The sequence below is a fragment of the Corapipo altera genome, unplaced genomic scaffold, assembly GCF_003945725.1.
Source record: "Corapipo altera isolate COAL_440 unplaced genomic scaffold, ASM394572v1 0, whole genome shotgun sequence".
Taxonomy (NCBI): domain Eukaryota; kingdom Metazoa; phylum Chordata; class Aves; order Passeriformes; family Pipridae; genus Corapipo; species Corapipo altera.
This window is the reverse complement of record NW_020884872.1, coordinates 33,370,348-33,397,962: the sequence shown is the minus strand read 5'-3', so window position 1 is coordinate 33,397,962 and position 27,615 is coordinate 33,370,348. Positions and strand designations below refer to the sequence as shown.

The 27,615-nt window shown below is 39.8% G+C and overlaps 1 protein-coding gene across 4 annotated transcripts in view; it reads right to left on the bottom strand.

The window, feature by feature from the left end:
* LOC113946906 (regucalcin) overlaps window positions 1-27,615 on the bottom strand; it is an 84,823-nt gene that overhangs the window by 40,884 nt on the left and 16,324 nt on the right. For 3 of the 4 annotated variants that reach the window (XM_027642954.1, XM_027642965.1, XM_027642938.1), the window contains 4 exons: window positions 26,176-26,228; window positions 11,933-11,992; window positions 10,709-10,791; window positions 278-435 (listed from right to left, as the gene is read on the bottom strand). In XM_027642954.1, the coding sequence (XP_027498755.1) occupies window positions 278-435; window positions 10,709-10,791; window positions 11,933-11,981 (290 nt within the window). In that variant the 5' untranslated portion in view covers window positions 11,982-11,992; window positions 26,176-26,228. Of the gene's footprint in view, window positions 1-277; window positions 436-10,708; window positions 10,792-11,932; window positions 11,993-26,175; window positions 26,229-27,615 lie in introns of those variants that run through there. The other variant, XM_027642946.1, reaches the window with a different exon arrangement.

The window sequence follows — 27,615 nt, the reverse complement described above, 5'->3', positions numbered from 1 at the left end:
AAAAACAGCTTTTAATCTGGAAAAAAGATCTTTTTAAGTTCATGATGTAGATACCATAACAGTGTACAGACAGAATGAGATCTGTGGCTGAAGTGCCACAGGCATGTTTTCCAAATTGGCACTTGTGTGGCTTAAGAACATGTCTGAAGGCTGCTGCATTGACGATTTAAATATAACAACAGAGAAAAGCTGACTGCATTTGGACAAGCTGTTTTTGAGAGACCATCTTCTCTGAGTTGACATTCTGTGCACATGATCTGTGTCTGATCACCATTACCTGAGAGAAGGCTGTGGAATAGTTTCGGGACTGGCTGGAACTTGAACCCCTTTCTCCCATTCTTGTTTCCACGTGTCCGCAAAGACATAGTACTCATCAGGGTTGACATGGTGAGAATCTGGTAGTTTCATGGCACTAATGAGATCCTTGCGGAACACCTGGAGGAAACACAGGAGTGAAAAGAATGATTTGAGAAAGAGCATTGTGCTAAAGAAAGCAGTATGTGGGGTTTTTTTAATCTACACTGAAACAACACACATACCTGATAATTTTTTTAGAGAGTACCAGCACAAACAGGTCAATTGGAAACTACTTATATTATTAACTCTTAGCATATTAGGTGCAGTATGACAAGAAGTTTACACTAATTCAAAACCATGCTCCTGCCCGACAGCTAACCAGAAGGAAGAAGGCTGTTACAGAGATCAGGAAGAGGGAAAAGGATGCCTACATCTGATTCACGACTCTTCACCCTATCACTTTCAATTAACTTATTCTACTTGCCAGACTGTAGGCTTTAGCCCAACTTAGTTACAAGGTAGCATATCCTTTTGTTTCATTCAGTTTAGCTACTTTAAACTGTCATATTCATCACAGGCTAGGAACAGTTGCCATGGCAAAACTGATGCATAGACACTTGCTCATTTATTAAAACCACTTGAAGTTTTAGTGGTCAGGATTTCAAAGATCAAAGATGAACAGCTGCCTTTGCTGAAACACGAGACCTGTGTTGCTCTGTGCCTAAGCAGTCTCAATGCAGGCAGAGAGACATAATCCAGCCCCGGCATCCTTTAGCAAACCTGTACAACGAGACACCATCCTCAAACAAAGCAAACCCACCAGTGACAAATCTCCAGCCATAACATTCGACTCTTGGCTCATGAGGATTAAGTTTTTACAAGCACACAAACATGATTATCAGTCATCTCAAGACTTACTTAATGTCAGTATGCACTACAGGTGCATACAATTTAACTAAAGGGCATATGCGTCCTTTGTGGGCTTTTGATTTTTTTTCTCCACTGCTACACTGCACCACCTTAATGTTGATAAAAGCAAAACAGTGACTGTGGCTTGGTGTTAGGGAGACATCACAACTAATTAACTGAATTATCGTAATGAGAAATCATATCCTCCCAGGGCAATAAAATGAAATGGAAAATATCCCCGCAATAAGCTGTGACAGGTTGAACTCTCTTCTTACTAATTCAGTTTTATAGCCAGAAGAGTAATAAAATAATCTCAGAGCCAAATATCTTCGTGTACCCTTTTCAATTTGACAGCACCAGACCGGTTATGCCTACTGCAAAAATTCTCAGCTGTTCTTTGAAATCATCAAGTAAACATTATTTAAAAAGGCTCTGTACTAAAAACAGGTATTGAAATAGGCTGCTGGTGACCTGGAACTCAGTGTTACTTCATTATGTCCTACAGCTGCATCTCACACAGCTGCCAGGAGAGCAAGCTGACCAAGGGAACTCAAAAACCACAGACTCAAGGCTCTCATATTTGCTACTAATGTGTTATCAGCCTTGGTTCATAACAGACTGTTCACTGCTGCCTTCTGTGTAAAACTCCTCAGGTACCTAGCAGACCTGTATTACAATCTGAATAACAAGAGCAAAAGCATTAAGACTACAAGAAGCCGGGTTTTTTTGCAGGTAGTATGTCTATACATCAAAAATAAAATATAAAATTATTTATTCCACTTAAAAGGCCTCTTAGTTTTCTATGTTACAAGTACAGAGCCATGATTATGAGAAACACTAACGTGGCACAATTCCAAAGAACATGGTAGGAAAAAAAAAGTCTGATAAATGAGAAATGCAATGACTGGTTTAATTATCAGAAAAGATACTCCTCAGAACTTATCTGAGCTAAGTGCTTTACAAACTACCTTTTAAGCCACTGACAGAATATAGAGGTGGAGTACTTCATATCAAACCCACTATTTTTTAAACACTACATGAAAAGTGCTATTAAAGGCATCAGTATTCTAACTACACTGCTTAGCAGCAAGTCTTCTGATCATCCATTATGTATGTGAACTGTATCAACTCTATTTTTAGAGCACAAACCCCCTGGAGCATGGACTTCTTTTGGGTTTCTTTTGACTGTTGTACAGTACTGACCACACCATCACTACACTGCAATATTAAGTTCTCCGCTTCAGATTTATAAAATTTATAATACAGGTACCACTTAAGGTCAAAAATTTAACCAATAAAAACATGCTGAAACCTTAAGGAACCCCAAAACTCATCTTAGGCTTCCTAAAAATTGCCTGTTCCTACTTGTGATAAGTCCAGTTGAAGATTTCTTGCAGACACTTGAATCATTACAATCTCTAGCTCCCATCATTCATCATTTCTTCACATGTGGCCAAGTAGGGTCTTCCAAAAGTAAAATACTCTCAGAGGACAATGTATGAGAATACTCACTCTGTATTTCCTTCATTGTGGAAGTAAACCAAAACACCCAGGGAACCCAAAAGATTTGTCTGACAAATCAAGTAAATTCTACTTCAGCAGTCAGCCTCAAGGCTATGAACTAAGCCATCTACACAAAGAGTAGACACACCTTCAGGATTCAGATAGCCAGGTTTTCCTCATAGTTGTTTATTTTTGGACGCTTATTTGAAAAACAGTGCAGCTCCTTTACTATGCCCAGAGAACAACAGCTAGTTCACTCCACAGCACATACTTTCCTCTTGGCAAGGACCACCTTCACTTCCAGTGAGGCCATGAAATGCAGTGGTCATCTGCCAGTCACCCAAAAGCAGTTCTGCTTCTTACCATAAGCCTTCAAGCCTGCGCAATGGATTTTTTTTTTTTAGGTGAGATGCAGTATGCGCTGAACTGAGCCCACCCTTTAATCCCAAGGTTCATCTGCCAGGGCCGAGTGAGCTTGGACGGTGGCAGCGAGGTCCTCAGGACGTAGGTTTAATTAGAGTGACCTTCTCTTAGATGGATGGCTTTACAGGGCTAAGCGAGCTCCATCTGCCCGGGTTTGGGAATTAGAGTTGTCCTTCTCCTAGGATGGCTGCCAGAGGGCTAGTGGGCCCATCCTGCCCATGGACATATTATATCTGACCCTACGGTTTTGACCTGTCTGGCATGGGCGACCCTACCGACGGCATGTACCGTCACCAGCATAGCTTGCAACCTCACAGGGATGCACAGGCTTCCTCCCCACTGAGACCCCACGGCCCGTCAGCAAAACACAAACCTGCAGCATAAGCAAAGCACAAACCTTCAGCTTTAATACCTGTAATATCATATATATTGAAAATACCTGAAAAATGAGCATGCCAAGTCTAGGCTAATAAGGTATTCCCATTCAGACACATCACTCCTCAAGAGCAGACTCAGCTGGTGCTGAGTATCTTTACCAGGACAGAGAAGGGCCTTGCAGAGCTGAGCTACAACCAACCACAGCTAGCAGAGCCAGCTGCATACACACAGAAGTGGGAAACTCCCCACCACTGAGAGCATTCCACAGTAGTTACTCTTGCGGCAGTGGGATTTTTGAAAAATATTTTTAGCAATTGAAAGCATGAAAAGTCAGAGTTTTAGCCTTGCCTACCATGCAAGACTAATTGGTCTAAACTTGCCATTTCATTTTGCTGCCAGGAATTTTTAGTTTCAGCTGACAACAGTCCAGCACTCAGTGAATGACATCAATCAGAAATGTGTTTGCTTATGTCATCATTGTCATCATCATCTAATCTTAACCATTTCAACGAGAACTTCTATTACTTATTTCATGCTTTAGAACTGGGGCTTAAATCTAGAAGAGAAGACCTTGCTATTTAGTCAAGATTAGCTTTTTGCTAAGCAGTAAAAGTCTGCCTGGATTTGCTGAGGAATTAAGAACTTCCTAGTCACCTCTGCAGAGACTACTCTGCCGTCTCTAAAGCCTCTGAAAACTAAATTCTACAAAAATTTTCCAGAAATATGGATGCTCTGCTCCCCCCTCGGCACTAACACACCAAGCAACAATGATATCATGGAGCTGTGGAATGAAGATATGGTCCATATGTTTTATTTGTTTTTCAGACTTCTGAGTCCTATTTGGAAATTATGCTAGAAGAGTATGTCCAAGGAAAATTAATTTCTTGGAATCCATTTATAAATGCTTCATCAAAAGCAGTCTGTGACTTGAACTCAAACTCCTTCTGGAAGCACTCTATGAAAATCCAACATATAATCTTCCTCACAGGACCCTGCTGTGCTTACTCTGAGAATAAATCAAGCCTATGAAACAAAGAACACTATTTATAGCGTGAAGTATCCTTATCCACTAAAGATCTCAGGGAGAATACAAGTAAAGCTGTAGAGAATTACAGTAAAATACTAGCATTGAAAACAGAGAATGGGTCTTGATGGTACAACAGCCTCCTACAAACCCTATCTTGAACAATTCAAATATCAGATCTGCACAGACTGTCAGGCACCTTTTGTTCATGACTACTGCAAAACTGAAACCACATTAAGAGAAGGAAAAATATGAGTCAAATACCTTTTCCAATACCCCTCTGCAAGCTATTACTGAAGCTGACTGATGCCACTGCTCATTCACCTTGTCTTGCCCAAATGCATGTGTAAGGAAAAATAAATGGATTGTGCCATCTTTTAGAAATGAAAAGAAAACTGGTATTTCTTCTTGAGCTTTCGGGTACTTTGACCAACTGCTTACAAACTCCCAGCAAGGATAAGCCACTTGCCACAGATGTCTAGGCCATGACTGGGAACCACACCTTCAAGGCTTAAGTAAACGATGGGTTAAATGCTCTGTTGTTACAATCAGAGCGAGACTGTTGGATTGCATCTAATTGCTTCAGTCCTAAGGCTTTCCCTGCACCCAGCAGAACCACCAGTAACAGTCAGCAACAGGCGTTTCAGTTCCTCATGCCCACTGCTTAGGGACTAAGAAGGCCAACCACTCCAGAAACAGTACACTGTGAATTAGACAAGATTTTTTTGTCATGGTGAGGGTCAAATAATCTTTTTTTATTCTCCTTCGAAAGGATCTATTAAATTCTTTATTCCCGTAAGCACTTGCAAGCGTTAAAGCTTACTCTGCTGTTTAAACTCTGAAGTACAGGTCCTCAGCAAAATGGTAACACAATTACAAAGCAGCAGGTTTACACCTAAAATCACCTCGTAAATAATAAAACAAAAGTTAAATTCTAATATGACCTATTACAAGTGTAATATAGCAATATGGTATCTGAGCATAGTTTAATCTTTGTATGGATGTTTTAAACTTTGTGCAAAAGACTGCCCATTTACAGGGGATGAAGCTCCAAAAACTGAATTTGGTGCGGCCATCCTGGAAAGGCAAAGTTTTTTCTTATTAATACATTAAAATCTGGACATGAAGTTTCAGAAATAAGGCACTTTATTATACAGAAGTGTGGAAACTTAAGACAGGTTTACTTAGGTTTTGGGTTGGTTGAGGGGGTTTTGGCAAGAAAGTAAATAAAAAGCAACATAATTTTAAAATGGAAATGAAACTACAGTTCCAGGCATATATACCAACTGGACTGAAAAACTTAAAATGTTAAAAAAACCTGTGATAGACAGGAATAAGTATAACATTAAATTTGTAGTTCTCAAACATTCACACAATGTGGACAAGCAATGCCATAAATCCTAATGTTAAAATCCCTACTCCCTAAAACTGCTTTTATGGATTATCCAGGACTCAAGCAAATGAAATATTGTACTTTTCTTTTAAGTAGCCATGAATCTCCCTAGCCTCCTTTTATAAGCATGTAGAGGAAAAGCCAGGAAATTGGATACTAAATCAACTCTACCTAACATCATGTCTCTGACAGTATCTCATGAGCCAGAAGAATGTGCAAGAACATGTCAAGTTTCCTTCTGCTTGCTAATCAGACATAAGCTTTGGATTAATCCTAACAATCAATTTTTAAAGCGGGTATTAATTTATACAGATATTTAGAAAAATCTGTACTTGCTATCATCTGTCCAATTCCTTTTTTAATCTTGTTTAATTCATAGTCTCAACAACCTCATGTAGCAGATGAGCTTCACAGTCTAATTACATGATGCATGGAAAGGATATCCTTTTAATTGCTACAGATTTTCTAACTTTTGGCCTCATTTATCAAATCCTGCCCCGCCCCCCCCCTAGACGCCTTTCCTCCCCAGTTCTTCCATCACAAGGACAGGCAAGACTGAAGCTCTGTAACTCTGCTGTTTCCATTCATACTTTACAGTTATGCCTGCTCATTGACTTCAAAGGTAAAATAGCTCACCCTTTCACAAGCAAGCTGTTCCACACCCTTCTGCATTTGACTCACCTCTTCCTAAGAGTTCAAATAGCCTGAGACAATATCTCAAAATAATCAATGAGTTTGAACCTCTGACTTACATAAAAGTATTGCAATTTATTTTTTTAAAATCAACTAATCCAAGCAGGCTAAGAAGCAGCTCGTGGATAAGGCATGTTCGCCAGAGGTCTTGAAAAGACTGTACAAAAGTTAATTCAGAATTTTCTAAGGTAAGCATACACAAAAAAAGTAACAGTCTCTTATTCTGCATGGAACATGCAAAGCAATATGATTTAATCATGTCACCCATTCATTTACAGACCTAAAGCAACCACTTTCAAACTGCAGAAAGAATCCATTTTCTGCCAAGAGTCTAGTCTTCCAGGGTGCTCCTCAGGATCAAGACCTATGATTTATGTGGTAGTTAAATGCCACTAAAATGAGTTTCACATACCCAAGTAATGAAAGCAGACCATTTACTTCTGGAAGACAAGCTGCATTTCACATGATAACACAGCTGTCACAATCAGCAGTGAGGGATTAAAAACTACTCTTGCTGTGAGATTCAAAACCCCATTTGCAAGGAGAGGTAAAATACTGCCATCTTATATGGGAAGGGTTTAAAAAACCAGCACAATACTAACTTAACTTCTTTACCGTTTCAAGAGGAAGACAGGACCAAAAAAAAAAAATGAATTTGAGTGTCATAAAGATCTCTTACACTCTTTTGTGACCCTACTAGCATAAGGGAGAAGAAATGGGCAGTCATTCAGGACAGTCCAGCTAACAGGTTTTCCCCGCAAAAATGATTCCCATTACTCCACCATCAATTTCTGCTTCAGCTTTCATAGAGACAGGAAACTGTTAAGTAGAGGCTTCATGCTGAGCCAGACATCCAAATGCCTCCTATCCTGCTACTCCCACACAGCCTACTGCTTAGGCTTGCAAGCCCCCCCAGTCTACATTTTAATCCACTGAGGGGCAACACCACAAATGGCATGTAGCCAACATCTTCATATAAAGGGCTCAAAAATGACTATGACTTCATACTACTGGTGTGCCTGTAATCTTAACAAAATTTATTTATTCAAAGTAAATGCTAAAGCTAATTGGATAACAAAATTTTTAAGTCACCATCTCAGTAGTTAGTGATAGATTGCAATCCAAGAAAGAGATGCAGCCTTGCTTTTGACATCACATAGAGAAGCACCACGGTCTGCAGAAGCATCATTACAGGCTTGCCTTATTTTCACCTTTTTCTCCAAAGAGGAGATTGGAGTAAGTGGACCCCAGGTCCAACTGAGTAACATCCCTTCTGGACTGATATAGGCTATGGGAACAGTCTTTGACATTTGCACTGTAACAGTGCACCTCTTGGCCTGGCAGTAACACCAGATGACCTCACTCCACTGGGGCCATTCCCACACCCACCTCAATTCTAAAGCACTTGGGAGGCAATTCAAGGCAGAGCAGTCCTCAGCTGCAGCCAGTTGTCACTTTTTACAGGCAACCACAGAGGATCCTGGCATATACAGAGAAGTCCTGTGAAGCAAGTGACACATACACTCACCACTTGCTTGTTGTCAGAGTACCAAACCCAAGCTTTTATTTGGAGAGGGAACAACCTCAGTACTCGGGTTGGGCTGTATGGTTGAGGAAGGGGAAAATAGCCTAGGTATTCATATGCAATTTAACTGAAAAAGCCAGGCTTGATGGCATGAAAGAAAAATTAATGTATGAAGACCATGAACAAAAATATTCCCAAACAGCTATTTATAGCTTTGACCTTCTAGATTTTCTGCATCACTAACTCAAGAAACAGCTTGGTGCCTGGCAAGCAGAGGTGAATGAAAGGAGAGCAGTGCCAACTTGTTAAAGAGAGGCCTTGCTAAAGATGCTGTCAGCCTGAACTTTTTAATTTCTATCTAATAGATATTAACACAACTATTACTACAAAAAGCTCGTGGGACTACAATACGAGTTTTAGAATTGTGTGTGGTGGGATCCCTTTTCAGTCTGCATGTTACACCCTTGTTACTACTTGGTGCATAAATAATCAATTCACTGCTCTGCTGACAACAGCATTTCGTGCAATACAGTCTCTAGCATATGCTTTTCAAGGAGTTGGAAGGAGTGCTTGCTGATAGCCAAAAGTCTTAGAAACAAGGGGTACACATTATTACTGCCACCTTCCCTTCCATTCGCTTCCCCAAAGGAGTTTTTTTTTGTTTAAGGGTTCTTTTAAATATTGTACGCAGGACACTCCTCCAGAAGAGGACATATTCTAAAGTTTGAGATTTATTTCTTTCTCTCTTTTTTTTTTTTTTCCTGGTAGAGGGATCTTAAATGAAAGATGACAAAGAGATTGCAGTGTTACAAAATACACTTTTTAAATTTCAGGTGTGTATTCCAGATTTTGTTCTTCAAAATTTCTTATTTCCAAGCATTAAGGAATCAAGATTTTGTCTTGGAACAGGTAGAAAGCAGCAAAGATAATCTCAAAAGGAGGAACTGAAAACACTGCTAATTTTAATTGCTAGAAGTTATGTAAAGTGAACACTTGTATGCTACATACATGGACCACATCATAATTATTGTTTATAAGGTACATATGCACATAGAGACAGAAAGGAGCAAATTCAAAGAAAACTGTAACAGGACAATCCTTAAAATGAAGGGATACAAGAAGAAAGCTGGATGGCTGGGTAGAAAGGAGGGATTGGTAAGGGACGAGCACTGAGGTGTATCTGAAACAGCAAGAAGTCTGGCAGTGTATGTGCTTCAGTTCCCATTTGCACAGCTTGGCTAGTAACAAAGCCACTGCCTAGGCACACACTTACAAGATCTCAGTAGCCACAAGCTGTTTTAAGATTAAAATTTTTACAGAACCATAATTCTCATATGAACATTTTAAAGGTAAAAAGCACACTAGGCTTTTCTTGACCTTCTTGGTGGCTGCAAATAAAACACTATGTAGCTAATTCTAGCCAGTTTTGCTTTTTTGAAACACACAAGATTTTATTTTAGAAACGAATCAATGAGTTTTCTTCAATTAACCTGTAATAAAAATTAAGCTTCCAAAGAAAGGACCCATTCTGTATCATTTTCCTTGTTCTTACCAAACCAAGCCCATCTAGTTAACAGCATTTAGAAAAGAAGCATGAAGTATGTTTGCTGAATAGGTTTCGCTATATGAGCACAATCTATATAGTTCATGCAACCTTGCACAGCAGTAACCACACAGGTAAAAAGCTGCTGGCATAGTACACAAAATAATAATTTCTGAGCCTTAACTTTAAATTCTATGGAAACAAAGTGGATTTTCCCAGTCTTTATTCAGCAATCTCAGGCATCAACAGTCATATGAAAATTCTGAAGGACTCATTCAGAGGGAATGTGATAACAAGTTAGGGGAATTAGCTGCAAGAAATATTTATCCTATTTGCAGTTAGTATCTGACTTCAGCCCTTAAGAAAGCAAGCATAAAATCTGGAGAAGGCAGCCAACAAATCTTCCACAAAGAGAGCCTACCAGTGGAATAGTTGACAGAAGGGCTTTCAGCACTGCTTTGTGCATAAATGCAAATTTATTAAATGGGTCAATACAGGTCCAGTGACAGTGGTGATACCTGTTGGGGTCCTAACAGCTGGAGATGGTAGAGTAAAAAGAAACTTTATTGAAAGCAAAAAGTCAAAGTAAAAAACAAAGTAGCTGACGCTGAGCAAGCACTGCTTATACATATCCTGCCCACTTAAGTGTCCTGCTCTTTCATCCTAAAGCAGAAAGAAAGTATCCTTCCCAAACACATACACACGAACTGTTTTTCTGTGCCATGCTCTCAAATCATAAGACCATCCCAGCTTTTGCCAACTTCAAAATGATACTAAATTTCAGAGGAAGAACGAACCACATGTTACTGTCTGCACATACCATAAGTCATTTTGGGACATCAAACATCAGAGCTCCTATAATATTCACACAGTGGGGAAAATACAGGTTCACACAGATTTTGACAGGTGACAAAAGCAGTCACTAGCACTAGGTTCAAATGTCATTATTTCAAGGCTTAGAAACATGAAAACTACATGACTAAAAACTACCAGCAACCAACCTTTAACCCTAGTTCTTACCTCAGCAGGCTTCTTTTGTTCATTTGCTGGTGTTTTTGACTTGCTCCTGTATTTAGAACAAGAAGAAAAGGAAGTGGAAGGACCTGTTAAAAAAAAAAAAAACAGAAAAAAGCAATAAAAAGGACCACTATAGTTCAGTTCATTTAATTTTTTCAGTAAAACACAAGGCACTCCAATCTCTTGAATTATAATTTTTTGACAAGACGTGGGCAAAAAAAACTCTTAGGCAGCCTGTAGGCTTAATTACAGCTCCTCCTGTTCCACTCATTCTTTCTAAAACCACAGCAAACTGAGTTTATGGGTACATTCTGCTCTGCCCAATACAAGCAAGAGTAAACAGAAACCAGCAGGCAGACTGCTTTCCTTCATTTAGTACCCTTCTAACAAAGTGGAAGGAGGAGCAAAACAGAGGACAGAGTTTGCAAGTGCTCAAAACAACCTCTAAAGAACAAAACAATGATAAAGTGTGCTGAAGAGAAATGCAAAAATCCAGAGATATCTAGACGTTTCTGGGCAAAATATTATTTCAGAAGAGGATACATTGATGACTCGTAGGGAATATGACAATGAATCATCATTATGTGTAGAGCTATTAGATAGGTACAGGTTTATAAGAAACAAACAAGACCCTGCCATAAAGGGTTGCTCTGCTTTGGGTTTTTTGCAGACAAAACTGGAAGATCTTCAGGTAAGTGTGTGCCCAGGAACATTTAAAATGTAACTTTACTAAATTGTTTAACACACTAAAGTGAAATAGATCAAGAATCAGTACAAAGTAAGGCAACAATCAATAGACTGGTTATAACTCTCACATATAGATGCTTTAATAGCTTGCCACCCCCACGTATTTTAAAGTTGAGGCTCTGCACAACCCAAGACAGCAGGACTCTTTTTAAAAAAATAATTACAGAAGAGGACCCTGGGCAGTAAAATTTCACTTGAATTACAAATTTCTCCTTGGCAGCTCTGAATGGCAAAGATATACAAGTTTCTCTTGAAATTCTACATAGACTCAAAACACCCCTTATTTGTAAGACTGTTAGCCTCATTTTCCTCCTGTAACACAATTCAGAACACCAAAGACCACAAATGCAAAAAGAAATCAAGCAAAAAAGTTTGTTGGTTTTTTTTAATTTATAAGAGGTGAAATGGTTTGCCCTCAAACCACAGAAGGAAACCACAAGGGGGTGATAGACCAAAGAAAAACTAGCAGGTATTACTTACTCTCATTGTCTGAACTGTCACTGGTGCTTAGATGCCTGTGGCGTTTCATCCTGACGCATCCTAAAGAGAAAAAAAAAGTTGATAGCAACCATTCTACCAGAAAACCACGGGCTGCTGGCTGATGCCTAGTTCTTCACACTAAAGGCAAAGCTCCTCTGAAGAGCTCTCAGGCATAGAAATAATCCCAGTTCAGCTACTATGTTTTATTTCTTCAAGCAACTACTAGACTAAGGTATTATTTGTGAAACTGAGCACCCTCAAAACTAGCGTGCCTTTGCTGGGCAGAGCTTGCTTTTAATTTTGCAGAAAGAAGTGTAACCTGCCAACTGATTCCCGGCAGGGCGTGAGCGGTGCTCTGCTCTCCGAGGAGACTCAATGTCCCATCTGTTCAGCTGGAGGAAGAGTTGCCATGGTGGCAGTCACTAGCTGGGAGACGGGTGGAGGCCAGGAAATAAGGTGGATGCACAGCAAGGCAAGGATTTAGAAATACAACCCACCTTAAAAAGCAAACCAAAAAAACCCAAACTCAACCAAAAACAACACCCCCCCCAAGCACCCATGCAAAGCAAAAGGCAGTTTTTAAATAGAGACAATCATAGAAAATAGTGACTGGTGCCATTTAATTTAATCATCTGATTACCATTTAGTTCACAAGAAATATAGTTTTCAGAAGTTTGAGAACTGATCAACAGTATCACTGAGAAATATTTCTGTGGCGTATTTCAGTTGCATTAAAAAAAGATACTGAACTTTGAAATTCATTTTTGAACATGTAATGCAACAGAGAGTTGGGAAGAAGAAATTTCTGCACCTCTACTTAACAAAACAAAAAACCAGTGATCAGTTATATACTCTAAACAAGTGCCAACAGAAATCCACATACATTCTTATTAGTCCTGCCATTTGATAATATTCTATGTTACATTTGTTAAGTAAGGTTCAATAACTGTTTACAATTAATTGCAGTAAACTAAAATCACCTCTGTTTTTAATAGATTGAATGAGAAAATCAATAGGCAAGAGAAGTAAAAAATTATTCTGCAAGAATAAATGAGAACTCTATCTTTTTTGTTTGTTTTTAAGCAGAAGATATGCACAAGTAGGTTACACACAGCTGAACCTGAAACGCCTGCAGTACTCTAAATGTCAGTCTGGCCACACCTGAAACGTAAGCAGCTTCATTTCTTAAACATAACCACATGCCATGAAAAAAGCAACACAGCTAAATATCCTATTTGATAAAACCTCCACATTAGTTACTGTACAATGGGCCTTGAGATTATACAAATACCATGGGATAAACAAGATTTCCAGACAAGGGAAGCCTGCCCAAAGGCTTTGAAGAGATTGAAACTGAATTGTTTGCAGCAAAAGTGTTCAATTTAGTGGAAAATTTCAGCAGTCTTTGTATTTAAGAGAGTGAGTTTATGGAATTTAAATGCAATGTTCACTCAAAGTTTAAACCAATCCTTTAGGCCTGTTATAAAAGACATGGCCCACACTCCTGAAAGTGGAAAAAAGACATGCAGTTTTCAAGCGAGCAGATACAGAACTTCTGAATAAGGTATTTAACCTGGGGGAGAAGACAGACAGACAGAGGACTGTGGATGGGACATCAAAGGATGTCTTTTGCACCACTTAAGCAAGATATAAAATTCCATTACATAACAATTAATTTCACATTAATTCACCTTCTCAGAGCTCAGGCAACATGGAGGAAGCAAGGCAGCCATGCTGTATATGAAGACCACTGTCTAAGAAAAGAGTGACACCAAAAATGAAATGCCCAAAACACCACAGGACTTCACTTCCAGCTAGCGATGTAAGGCAGCTTGAGCAGATGAAGAAACTTCCATGAATCTATTGGACAAAAGCTGTTTTACATGTAGAAGGCACTTGGGTCAGAAGGACTTATCTTTGTACCTGTTTTGGGGGTACCAGACTTGAAGTTTACTGCAGGGCAGCAAGGGGAGGTCTAGAAGACTACTTTCATATTGCCAGCTCATGAAATTTAAAGGCATGGATTTTAATCAAGAGCAAATAAAATAGCATTGCCTATTCAAGAGCTTGTACTCCAGCAGCCAAACTCAGCCCTCTGGAGCATACAACTTTCCCTAAAAAGAGGAGGTTCTGCCCATGGCAACACCTTCTCTGCTGGTAGCCTTCAGTTCCAAAAAGCCTGGCTTACAGGCTATTAGGCATCATGCAAGACCTTGGGAGACAACAGAAAGATGCATCTAGGTGTGCTGAGCAGTATTCTCCACTTCCATTTCTTAGCAAGAAATGCAAGTGCTTGCTGCTTGCTTTGTTTTTATGTTCAGATGAATTTTTGAGCAGTTGTTAAAAGATGCTGAAAGCTTATGGCAGGTGATTCCCATCTCTTACAGTCTATATAAACATGCAGCAATAAAACCCTTTCACTCTGTACTAAAGACAGCTATCTTTAGAGCACAACATGAGCATTCAATTAAACTAGGGTCAAACATGACACTGAGAGAGACAACTACAAGAGGAACACCCAGGAAGCCTGGACTTCTGCCTGGGCAACTGGGAAAAAAGAGCAGACATGGCTACTTCAAAGACAGCTTGCACAGAAATGGCAAGTGTAACAAAAACCTCAGAACAGAAAGCACACCTCTGCCAACAACTCCATAGGAGGGGAAAAAAAAACCAAACCAAAACTAAACAAAATTAAAAAGCTGTTATTTCAGAACTGGATTTGTAGCAGCTCAGGCAAGAGATTTACACCTCCATCATAGCAGACAGAAACAGAAAAAGAAAAAGCAGTCACTCAGGGTAAAAAGCCCTGAATAGTAATAGCACTGGATTCCAGCCTGATTTTCTTGCAGCAATATTAACCACGACAGGAGTGAATAAAAGCCCACAGAGCTACAACAAATCACAGGTGTGCTGCATTCAGCAAGATGGGTTATTAAAGTGACCAACAGGATACAAGTTCACTGTATGCCCCCACATGATGCAGGAGGAGTACACCTCACCACCATTCAACAGGACCACCTCTACAGGGGGGTTCACTTTTGTTTTTAACAGGGAACCCCTTTGCTGTATCCTTGCATACATTGGGACTCCCACACAACTTCCAGCTTGCTTCCACCCCAAAGCATGAGAGCTCATCAGAAAGGCTCCCTGATAACGATGTTTCCACTCCCTAACCACTACTGAGGGATCCCAAAGTAACATCCACTCTGTGGTAAAGGTCCCACATCACTTCTCCTGCCTTTGTAGAATGCGGAAGAATCGGCAGCCTCTCAATTCAGGAAAACGGGAGATGCAAAGCCAGAGCCCCCCACGTGGTGAAAATTGATGTCAGCCTTTCCCATCTTCAGCCCAACACCCCCAAAGCAGTCCAGCACCCTTCAGTTTATCCAGGTGTTTTCCAAATATGCATGCTGAACTTCTTGTTTGAATTTCCAGAATTCTAGTTTTAGCACTTAAACTTTCTACCCGTTCCAATAGAAAAGCTACAAAAAACAGAGAGTGTAAAGCAACTCAACACTGAAATGTTCTTGCAGATCAAAAGAGGTAAGTGGCTCCAGCCTCCTCAAAATGCTCCCCAAAAATCCTTATTTCTCAGTCATGGATTCATGATTCTCACTACCTTAGAAGGTAAGCAGAGAGGCTTCAGCTGTGGATTTGAAGAATGCTGAAACCTTACAGTCAAGCACAGATTACCTTAAAAACTATCATTAAAAATACAAACATAATATACCTTGATCTAAAGCACTTTTCCCCCCCTTTAAAAAAGAAACCACCAAAAAGTCCTCAGGAGGATCAACAATTTATCAATCACTTGTATAACAACATATAGAAATTTCAAAGATGCTGACCTTCAGGGATTTTGTATATGAAAATCGAAATACAGAAGTGATATTAAGAAATCATCATGTACCAAGGAAAAAGATGCTCAACTCTCCAGGCAACTACTGCAATGGAACATTTGCTGGCATCATTTTTAATATCAATTACTAGAGTTATTCCCAAACTTGAACCACATTCAACACCTGTTGCACTTCTGACTTGGCAAGCCATGGCTGCATGGTTATCCCCAATCTGCTTGAAACAGCTTAAGACAAGAACCACAACTTCAAAAAGAGAAAATGGCTTCATTCCCTGCTGTCACCTAAACACACAAATGCAGCTCAAGATGCCCTGAACCCTTTCAGATGTTCAACCAAAAACAATCCCAGGAAAACCTCAGCTACAGACAGCAACGTTGCGCTGCCAGCTTTCCCTGGCTTCTGGAAGGCTCCTTTACACACTGGGAATTTTGCCCTGGAGCCAGAACCAATGCTTGTACCCAATATATCACTGCACTTTTAAGGAAAGCCAGGAAAAAGCAACACTGTACTCACCTAGCTGAAACTAAACATGGAGCCCAAGCTAAGAGTAATCAGTATCTCTGCCAGCACGTGCAAGAACCTGACTAAGAGTGTAACACTGCTATTTCCAAAAATCTAAGGGATATGTTTTATAATTAACGATTTCTAAAATGTTTGCTCCTTTCTGCTTATTCAGACGTCTGCACTGCTGAAGTGAACAAGAAATAGCCACTTGCCTCTACCAACATTCTCTCCTCTCCTCAAGGAAAATCAATGTTGCACTGACTCAAGGCACTTCCCCTTTCTGAAAACCTGGTTACCATGCATTACTCAAAAAAAAAAACAAAACAACAAACCAAAACAGTCAAGCACCATACATAAACAGCAGATAGTTAACAAAATTTCAGAGCCTTACCCAAAGCAACACCTCATTTCAAATACCTGCAGAAACAGCCACAAGTATTTTCCCCTTTTGAGTTTACACCAGAATAAACAATTAAATTTACCAAATAAACTATTAAATTTAGCCTTTTTTTCTGACACATTCCTCAGGATAGCTCATCAGTTACAGCAGAAATAAGGATGAGATATCGTAGAGTCCAAATTTGTACAGCATATTAGGCAAGACATCAGTGACAAGTGCACAAAATGAATCCTTAAAGCCAGCCAAGACTTCTGAACAAAACAGTATTTCCAAGGAGTAGCCAGTATCTCTCCTGGCTCCAGTTTGTTGCAGAGAAAGGTTAAACATATCCATATGCTACGCAGTACCTGTTAGGACCTATACAGAAGGAAAAAGCAACGAAGAAATTCAAGGAACTGTCAAGCAAATACATCCTAGACCTGTGAGATTTTATTTTTTCACATCTTAAAATAGCCTGACAAAAATGGAATTGGCCACAGCACTATGGAAATTTTCAAGTGGGACAAAAAATAATCTACTTTCTTTATCTTATTAGAAAGAAAAACAGCATCTATGTATGAAAACCAAATGACAAGCTACATGCAAATTTCAGATTAAAATTCTGTACTTACATTTTTACAATATGGCTCGTCTACCAAAAAAAAAAAATAAAAAGGCAAAGACAGTAGGTAGCAATTTCCAAGTCTCCAAAATGTGGTTTATGTAACTGTTAAATTTAGATTAGGAAGCAAATTATCTTGAAAGGTCTCCAGGAAATGTAGTACAGTAAAACCATTTAAATAGGTCAGATTTCATAGTCAACTGCCAGGGAAATTATGAAATATGAATAGAGTTAATACAACCTTTCAAATAACTAAAGGAAGAGAGACCACTTGTGTTTGGGGTTTTTATTATTATTTTTTAATATCCTATCCAATCTCACAAAAAGGCTATATAAACTGGAAAAAACACCCACTTGGAACCTGATTTAGCAATATTTGCTGCACTGAAAAGGCTTGAAAGGTTAAACAATTCGCAGTAAATGATGTTCAGGCAAAAGGAGTAACAACCCCAACCATTCTGTGACTGCTTCTTTATTTAATTCTAACTAGAAAATTTTTAAAAACTAGTGATATACCCCAACCCTATTCAAGAACACCATAACAGAGTGACTACATCTATACTATCCCTCCCTCATGCCCAAAATAAAATATTCAATTATTCCCTGAAGATTGTACTGGGCCTACCACAAAATAAAACTTGTCTTGCTACTATTTCATATTAAGTCTTGATCACCATATTAATCTGTAATTCAGCAAAGGAGGGATGCACCAGGTTTTGGAAGCAACAGTACCAGCAATAGCCAATTCCTTTGTCATTAGGCAATAAATAATTGTAGCAGGCAAGGAAACACACATTACAGAAATCTGGCTAATAACATGGATCTGTATGAAATGCAATAGCAACAAGACATAGTCTTGACCTTTGTTTTCCTTGTATGTTATGTTTTTATATAAAGTAATCTGGCAGTTACCACGAAGGTACTGGGGGTTTAAGAATGAGAAGAAAAAAAAAATCCAAAACATCATCTTCTAGCATGACTTATAACCCGAAATAGTACAATCCTGGACTGAAGTCAGCTGATAGATCATAAAAGTAGGATGAAGAAACCCCAAATATAGTCCCCTGCACACGTTCATTCGTGCATTATGGGCCAAAAGGGAATCCTGACAATATTTCGTGTACCCTTCTACCACGATGATCCATCATTCAGTCTATTGCAAAGCACTTAATGCCCATCATTTTGCCTTCTGTGTATAAAAAGAGGGTAAGTGATGCTACTTCACATTTATAACACGCTTTGACAATACAATAAAATACAGCACATCCCAAGTTCAACTGCACAGAAGTGGAGCTTTTAATTTCTGGTGCTGTGTCCATGCATTGACCCACTGCAAGGGCAGGGGGGCAGATTTATACCATAGGTCTTCAGCTAAACTGCCTCATGCCAAGCTGCTTTTAAAAATCAGAAATCCTTCTCGGAATAGCAAGTCACCAGAAACATGTGCAGTGCTACCACTACCTCAGCAGAAACTCTCCAAGAGGCTAGAAAGAATTTAAATTGTGCTGTCTTCCCAGTGCTTTCTTGACACCCAGCAGTGAACCAGCAGCCTTATTTTCATCTTTGAAGCAAGCTGCACATGTTGGCCTGTACATAGAGCAACCAGGTAGGCCAGACTGACACGGAAATACTTCTGTTCATTAAAGATTGCAGCTTTAGCACTAGCATCCTGAAAAAGATACTGATCTGGGCAGAATCAATTTAAAAAATATAAACAACATCAGACTGTCATTAATTCAAGCAAATACACCACTGAATATGTGGTTCTGAGGTACTCTGCTTCGGTCCTCATTATCAGCTTTCTGGTCCTGAACACAGCATTGGTTTTACACCAGCTGTTTATTAACAGGATTATTTTTCCTAAAACAGCAGTAGAGATTTGGACACAAAAAAAATTTATTTCCTTCAAAATACCATATTGAGTTTGAAAGAAAACCTGCTTTTAACATAAAAAGATAAAAGAAGAAAAAAGCACTTCCTTCCCTAGAACCACAACCAGTCTGGTCTTGCCTGGCATCACCACGCTCGCAGTCTGAAGCGTGTCTGCCTAGCTGCAGTCTGGTGAACACTCCTCACCCACCTCCCAGCGACTTGCTCTCCTCCCGGCATCACTCCCAGGCAGGGAAAGTGCTAAAATGAGGGCATGTCCCTCAGGAAAGGGAGCCACGGCCCTCAGCAAGGTACTGTGCTCGGTATGGCTGCCTGCACAGCAGTGGGGTGTCACACCCCTTTCTGCTACTCCAGCGAGGCCCATCTCACTGCCCTGGGCCTCTCCCTGGGACACCAACAAGGTCCCCAGTGTGAGGAAACAAGGAGCAAGTTCCCAGCGGGAAAATCACAGTGACATTAAACACAGGCACCACCCTCTCAGCCATCACACGGGGACTGCCAGAGGTCAAAGGGGCCGGCATGGCAGGCAGACCCACAGGGCAGGGAGGAGCATCATGTTGACAGAGTGAAGCCATCACAGCTCTCACTTCCTCAGGTCAGCATCACACAAACTGTCTCTTGTCAGGCTGTTGGAAACTCCAGGGCAGATACATGATCCCTGAAGGAAATGCCAAGGAAGAAGGGGCCAACTTGTATAAGGCCCTCTAACTATGCACCTGCACCAAGTGCCAGAGAAAAGTGCCTACGCCAGTTACATGTGCTCAGAGTGTTTGTCTGCTTGAAAGGGCCCTCAGCACAGGAGACAGTTACTGATAGTGCGTTGTTTGTTTTACAGGGCTTCCTCAGAAGAAAACTCATACCTGACTTAACACTGAGGCATCCAATAAGAAGAGACAAAAGAAAAAACCCCACAAGCCCACTTACTCAATGAAATGAAGCTAATGACAATGTCTGCTTTGAAGAAAGACTGATGTGGATGTACTGCTACTAAAAATGGACCAGCACCAGGTCCTCACACCCAGTGTGACAAGTAGCTGGCTGCCCAGGCAGTTCGAAGACAGCCGCGTGTCCTGTATCTGCAAGGAGACTGCAGTCACGGGTGCACCAGGCAGGAGCAGCACACGCTTCACCAATATGACTGAGCAGAAATACCTCAGAGCATTTAGCTGGGCTTTCTATTTTAAGAACTGATATGATTCACGTTACCTTGGCTCTAAGTGTTTTGCAGTCTTTACCGTATCTACCCGCACGATAAGCTCGTGTTAAGCAAGCACTGAAAGCTCTGACATTTCAGAGCTGCAGCACAGAGCAGTCACACATCATGCAGGGAGCCTCCGGCACACCAGGCAGCTGCATCCAGGTCTCCCAAACACATATCCTGCTACCTTGCCACTCACTGCCCTTCCTGCTGATGCACATGCAGAAACAAACAAAAGAAAAATCAGGAAAATCCCTGTGATGCATTAAGTCACTAAGTATTGTCCTGCTATTGTTGCACAGTGATAAAATTGTGGGAGTGGAGATGGGAACTAAAAAAAAAAAAACCACAAAAACAAACACCAAAGTGTCATTACTTAATTGAAGATTAAGCAATAACCAGTATTAGACTAGCACCACTTTCCTCCATCTGCCTGATGCTGCCAGCAGTTGCCCACTTGTATCTGTTTCTCTGCTCTTCAGCTGTACTAATGCATGCCTTCATGATAAAAGACAGGTAAGGAACACAGGCAAGAAATATTATCAAAGAAGGAAGGATCTAGAAATGTATGCCCCTATTTGGGATTATGAAAAACAACTTTCCTATTAATAGCATAGGCAAAAGTTCTCATACCCTACAAGATACTTGCTTAAAATAATCAGTTAATTTTCACTGTTCTTGTTTTGTTCTTCCCAAATCTCAAATAAAAGAATCAACAACAGCAGCCTGCAATAAATATTTTATGTGTTTTGACGAATTTATTTCTTACTTATAATGCTTTGAAGAGGCTAACCACTTTACTGCAAAATTTTGCTTCACTAACAAAACCTGAGGATTGTGTAAGGCAGAAAACATCAAGATGCATCTTCATACTCTACTCAAAGAAAGCAAGAACACAAATATTTTCATATAGGAAACATTAAGTTGATAATTTCTTTCCTTATCTGACAAGAAATGGTTTTCATTTACAAGTTGAAATAAACAACCTGGATACTAAAGTTTTCCTCAAGTAAAAAGAGTGCACTGAGGGTGCACTATCATTGGATAGAAACAATTAAAGGGAATGCACTGTCACAGCCAGAACTCTAAACAGTATTAGGAATATTTCACATCACTGGTTGAATACTATGATACTACTATATTTTCTAGCATTTCTCATAATATGTATATATGTGGTTGCACTATTATTTTGGTTCTCCATGTCAAAACATCACAGCATGAACAAACATTTACTGTAAGATTTCTTAAAATACTTTTTAGTTTAGAAAACTTTTTAAAAGAGACATCAAAATCTGTCTTAATAACTAATGAATTAAAATTAATTTTAAATCTGGTAATTAATTTATTGTTATGTTCTATAATCTGTAATATATAACATGTCAAAGGACATTGAGAGGTCATTTAGCCAAATAGATTTAAAACAGATTTATAAAAACATAAATACCATTCCAGATTTCTCTAAATCACCAAATTGAGACGGGAAAAAACATTATGAAAGAGATACTGTGGCCAATTGATGTTTGGCCATTTTTATGTAAAGAGTAGAAACAAAAAAATTAAATTACTACTTTTCTCTGTCATAACACAAGGTGCAGCATTGACTAAATAAATAGCAAACTTGCCCACTGGGGCTGACGCCACCCTGAAATGAGGAACCAGAGGATGACCGCATTTGCCCAAGGTTTCCAAAATGTCCTGTCTTGTTAGGCAAAGCAGTCAAGAGATGCATCTTGAAAACCACATAAGGTTCAGTTTCGCATCAAACGGCCAAGCTGAATCCATAGCACTTCTATATTTTTTTAATGAGGGGATGCACTGATCAGGACTGACCATTAATATTCCTCTAAATTCCTCTCTCCTCTTCCTTCCAGTTGAAATAATAAACAAGATTTAAATGTGTAAGACTAGATCACCACTTATCTACTGTTCCTGGTAGAAAGCATGTCCTCCTTAAGCTGTGTTGAAGCTGATAAGTAGATGGAGGTGGCTTTTTTGGCACAGGACAAAAGGTGCCAAACCACAGGGTGGATCACAGAGCATGGGGACTTGAACAGGTGGAGTATGAAAATACAGGAGAACGCTATTCTTTCCATCCTGTGAGGACAAGGAACTATCACAGCTGACCTTCAAAAGCAGCTGGGGTGTGAGATAAGGAGTCTGACTCCAAAGTAGGTCTCTTTGTCCACTCTGCAGTCCTGTACTGGGAATAATGGAAATGCCTGCAAGCCACAGAAGTAGAGGTGTTTCACCATATGTGTATTTATAGGTAAGAGCTACAAGGTGTTGCAGCTGCTGCAACTGAACCCCATGTTGTCAAGAGTAGTAATAAAATCTCTGCTGAGAAACAGGGAGAGAAAAGAGATTCCAACTGAAAGTACAACTATAAAATTGAACAAAACAAACAAAACCACCTTTACGGCAGCATCACTCTTAAGACTGTGATGCAACATAAAACCTGCAGTTGTTTGTACGTGCAACTCCACCTGTTTGGTGAGGTTTTCATAAAGATGTAAGGAAGCTTCCTTCTCTGCAGGCTCTTACCTCGCACAGCCACAGAACATGGGGCAGGCTGCAGCTCTATGAGTTATCAGGGGCTCTGCAACTGAGAGAAGGCACAGCCAAGCCTGAGCACATACTGAGGCAGAATAAAGCCACTCAAGACTCCTCTTCTGCCATCCACCTCCCCAGCTCTGCAACAGCACAAGTGACAGGTCATTCCCACTGAAGCTGTGATCTGGGAGCAGTTAAGGTGCTGTCCATCTGCTCCCTTGGACATCCCTGCCAGGGAGGCCAAGTGCTGTTGCCTATCCCAACACGAACTATGGCTTCCAGTTAATGCATACACAGCTACACCACAGCACCTGCAAGACACTTTTAAAAGGTATGAAGAAGATGAAAACACACACATTAACTGAACACCTTTAAAAATACTTGGGCATTGCCAAAATCACCTGTAGAAGAAACTATCGCAGGATGAGAACAGCAGAGAGAACTGTACACTGATGCAAGAGAGGCATCCTTCTGGGAAGGCCTAAGAGCAAAGGTGACAAATACCAATACAAGCCTGTCTGGTTTCATTTGCTACGCCCACTTGGCTACACAGAGAAAGCTTTGTGGATGAGCAACACTAGTAGATCACTCACTCGGGCTAAGAGCAAGGGAGCCTCTTGTAGCTCCCCTTCCCACCACTGGAGAAGTATTTGCAGAATGTGAACTTCCAACTACAGCTGTAAGGAAAGCATGCCATGGCCTTAAGGTATGACATTAAACAGACTGAGACTAGCTGAAAAAGGAGGATGCAGAACAGGGGAGAGATCTGTCATAAGTGGCAAAGAGAAGCAAACAGAATTAAGAGGCTGCTGACTGCTTCTCATGGCCCAAAGACAAAGCACACAAAAAGTTAGAGAACAAACTTCAAAGGAAAGTAATTAAGTGAAGAAAAGAAAAAAAAAGCCATTTTGTACAAAACTACTTAGAGAAACTCCATGCTACATGGTATTGCAGAGGTTGAAAAGCAAGCAGACTGAAGAAAATTAGGCAACTGGAGAGCAAGGACTATTAAACACAACATGTCATGCCAATCTGCTGGAAATCCCCAAGCCAAAAGTTTACAAGAAACAGTCTATAAGAGCTTTATAATGCTTTCTTTCCCTAGGTTTCCACTGTTGACCATTATCAGAGACAGCAACTGGCCTAATGCAATAAGGGAGTTCATCTGAAAACAGACATACTCATAACTCCTAATTCATCTCTGTGGGATGGATTTTATTGTTTTTTAATATATCACTTCCTAACTTGACCTCTGTGGGCTACAGATCAGATAGGTGGTCTATAGGGCCATGATAAATACAGAAATGAGTATGTTTATCAGACAATATTTTGATTATGATGAGCACAACTAGCAGAGATTCTGCCAGTTGACATATTGTTGCCCTGAAGAGTTTGTTAATTGCTGTTCACTGTAAAGAGTTATTTTGGTAAAAACTATTAAGTAAAAGATGAGATCATTCTCAGTGTGCTTGAGTTGTTGAGTTTTAATTTTTTTTTAAAGAGGAACCAAATAAACATGTTATAAAAATATATGCCACGTGCAACTTAGGGCACTATCCATTCAGGATTTTCTTTTGGGTTCTTTCTGAATCTGCAGAGGTTCAATCCCTTTAATAACTAGGCTTCCAACTCCATGTCTGAAGTTTAAGAATCAACTACACTTTCATTTTCTTCCATTTTTCCAAATCTGGATAACTAGCACAGCATTCTCATGTGATTCCTACAGGTTTATTATCTCAAACCTTTCCAAGATACACATCTGAAGTTATTCTATCTCTCTCCTCCCTCACAGGGAAATAACCCAAAAGCTCCAGCCAGCATTGTACTGCTGCATGCTTGAATTCTGCAAGCTAAACTCTTAAAAACATACTTAAACTACTCAGAAAAATGTAACCATGCTTAAACTTTTGCCTGTAAAGCCCAAACATGACAGTGATCCATCTTATCAGAGCCATTAATTTCCTCTGTCTGAGGTCATACTTTCCAACTGCAATGGCAACGCACAATGCATCACAGAATCAGGTGGGAGGAGAGGCTGATACTGGTTTTGTGTAGAAAAGAATTGCTAAGCCCTGACCCCTTGAAGACAAAGAGATGGTGCAAGAGTAGTCAAGGCCAAAGCTCTATTTGCAGAAAATCAATGGGTTATGCACAATAGCAGCTGCACTCAGATGTTCACAGCTCAGCTGGAATCTGTAGATCTGGTCTCCAAATTCAGAGTATCTCACACTGAAAACTAGGGGAAAAAAAAAAAAAAACCAACAAAAAACCACTCCCCTCTCCTCTTTTTTTGTTTTGTTTTAGTTTAAACAGTCAAAGTAGAAGAAAGCTTTGAACGAAAAGTCTTGAAATTGAGATGACTGCATCCTTCTCTTTGCCACTCCTTATGATCTTTGTTAACCAGCCAAATGGCTCAGCTTAGCTTCACTTTCCACACCACTCCAAAAGTTGAATAAGTAATAAAACTTATATCAGAAGAGGGCTTTATAATCACGTTAGAGACATGTAAGGGAGACTGGTTAGCTCGGTTCACCGGATAGCTTGAACAAGGCTTCATAATGAGGGACAGGTGTTGGCACCAATTAGGAAAACCCAGCTCACCGCTGACATCGGCCCCTCAAAGCACTGACTGCACTTTAATCCTCTAAGCCACATAAAAGAAAAGCAGAGAGTGGGCAGACAAAAAAGAAAAAAAAGAATCTCTGAAAACGCCTCTGCAGAGGATTGAAATATTTTTGCTTACTTAAGGGAAAAAAATAGAAGTGTCACAAAGCTGCAGAAAGTTCACTATGAAGTGCCTTGAGTACATAAAAGAATCTAAACCTTCTGCACAACTAGACTTTTTAATTTTAGGAAGGGTATCACTGTGTATATTATGCATTCATCACAACTATCAGAATTTATATCCAGAAAAGAAGAACAGAATAAAAAGGAGTAGAAGCACCACATGTAAATATTGTGGTAAGATAAAATTATTCCATCTATGCCTACCAGCCTTCCAAGTATTATGGGATACATCAAGGTAGATTTTAACTGAGATTATTACACAGAGTTCTGCAGGCTGAAATCTTCTTTTATGACTTTCTCCCCTTTAAAAGACTTTTATTTCTTTAAAATTCAAAAAGCTTTCATTTAAAACATAATATCTGAAAGTTGAAGGTATATAGGTTCAATTTACACATTGTAAACACCAACATACACATTTATTTATTTTTAGGTATCAGTTCCTCCTTCACTTACATGCCAGGTCACGAGGTAGATGTTTTCGCTTCCACTGATGACATCACAAGCTCCTAAAAAAATGAAAGGAGTGCTATTTAGGTAGTAGAAGTGACAACAGGCATTTCAAGTTTGAGCTACAATTTAATTTTTGGCAAGTAAGTGAAGGGTGTATTATTTTTTTATTGCAACTTTCACAAGTAAATGACACATCCATAATATAAAGCCTTAAATTTCATAATTCTCACTTTAATATGTGGAAAACCAAAATGTATCAGCTATATGTGCATGTACTACAGCATAAATGCAGTGACTACTACAATTAAAAATAAATTTGTAAGAATAACCTCAAAGTTGATTTTATCACCCTCCTAACCCGAATGGGAACTGACGTTACCAATACCAACAAAATGATATTTTAATTAGTATGTTCTCTATCCTGTTTTGAGAATACAAAAAAACTCCACCAAAACCCAAAACACCAAGCACGTTCAGATAGCTGAGATAGCTGCACACTTATTCAGCTGGCTTAAGGGGTTGATTTCTCCAAATACACTGATGCTTTCGTCATTCAAGAGGGTCTTCTATGAATCAAGCATGTTTATAAATGCATAGGAGGACAAACAAAGTAAGTATAGAGGGAAAGCTCCATGTGGCTCCTCATTTAATTCTTCACAACATTCCTTCAGACCTCTCCTTGACAATCCCAGATAGTTCAGCTTCCCTGGCAGGGATTCTGCTTACTCACCCTTTTTAATCTAGTCCCAAGACTTGAGCAGTACTAAGTAAGGGAATAGAAGGAATTTTTGCCTCCACCAACTGCCCCATTCCCTTCCTGCAGGATCCAGCACATGTATGTTTTGTGCCCTATTGTAATGTACATGGCAAAAGCATTAAAGTCGTTACACCCAACAGATTAGTTGCAGTTCCTCAGAGATGTCAGCAGCTCGACCAAGGTCTGTCCTAGCAGGCAGTCTGCCCCATGCCTTGGAGTAAAAAGTCAAAAAACCAGGACAGCTGTGAGCTGGGGAATTAGAGAGCAAAAATTCAAGTAAAAACCAAGGAACCGATAACTGCATACTCTGCCAGAAGAAAAAGAATAAAAAACGGGGGAGATGATGACGTTTTTCTAACCAAAATCAGGCAGTTTCTGGCCAGAGTGTCAGCACCATGCTCTAACATTTGTGCTTCTCCACCCATCTGCAGTACAAGAAAAGGATACAACCACCCATCCACTGAGGAGTGGCACAGATCCCATTACTTATTACAGCTATTGTTGCTCAACTTAAGCTGTGGCATCAAAGGAAAACATTTCCTTAGAATCTGAGGTGGGGGAGGCGGGGAGGCAGAGGAAGAAGGGGAACACACAATATATTATAGCTCCTGTATGTTGACTGTACAAAATTTTAAAGTTTTGGCTACATTAATTTTCTTTGATTTAGTTTTGTCTTTGGGGCTTTT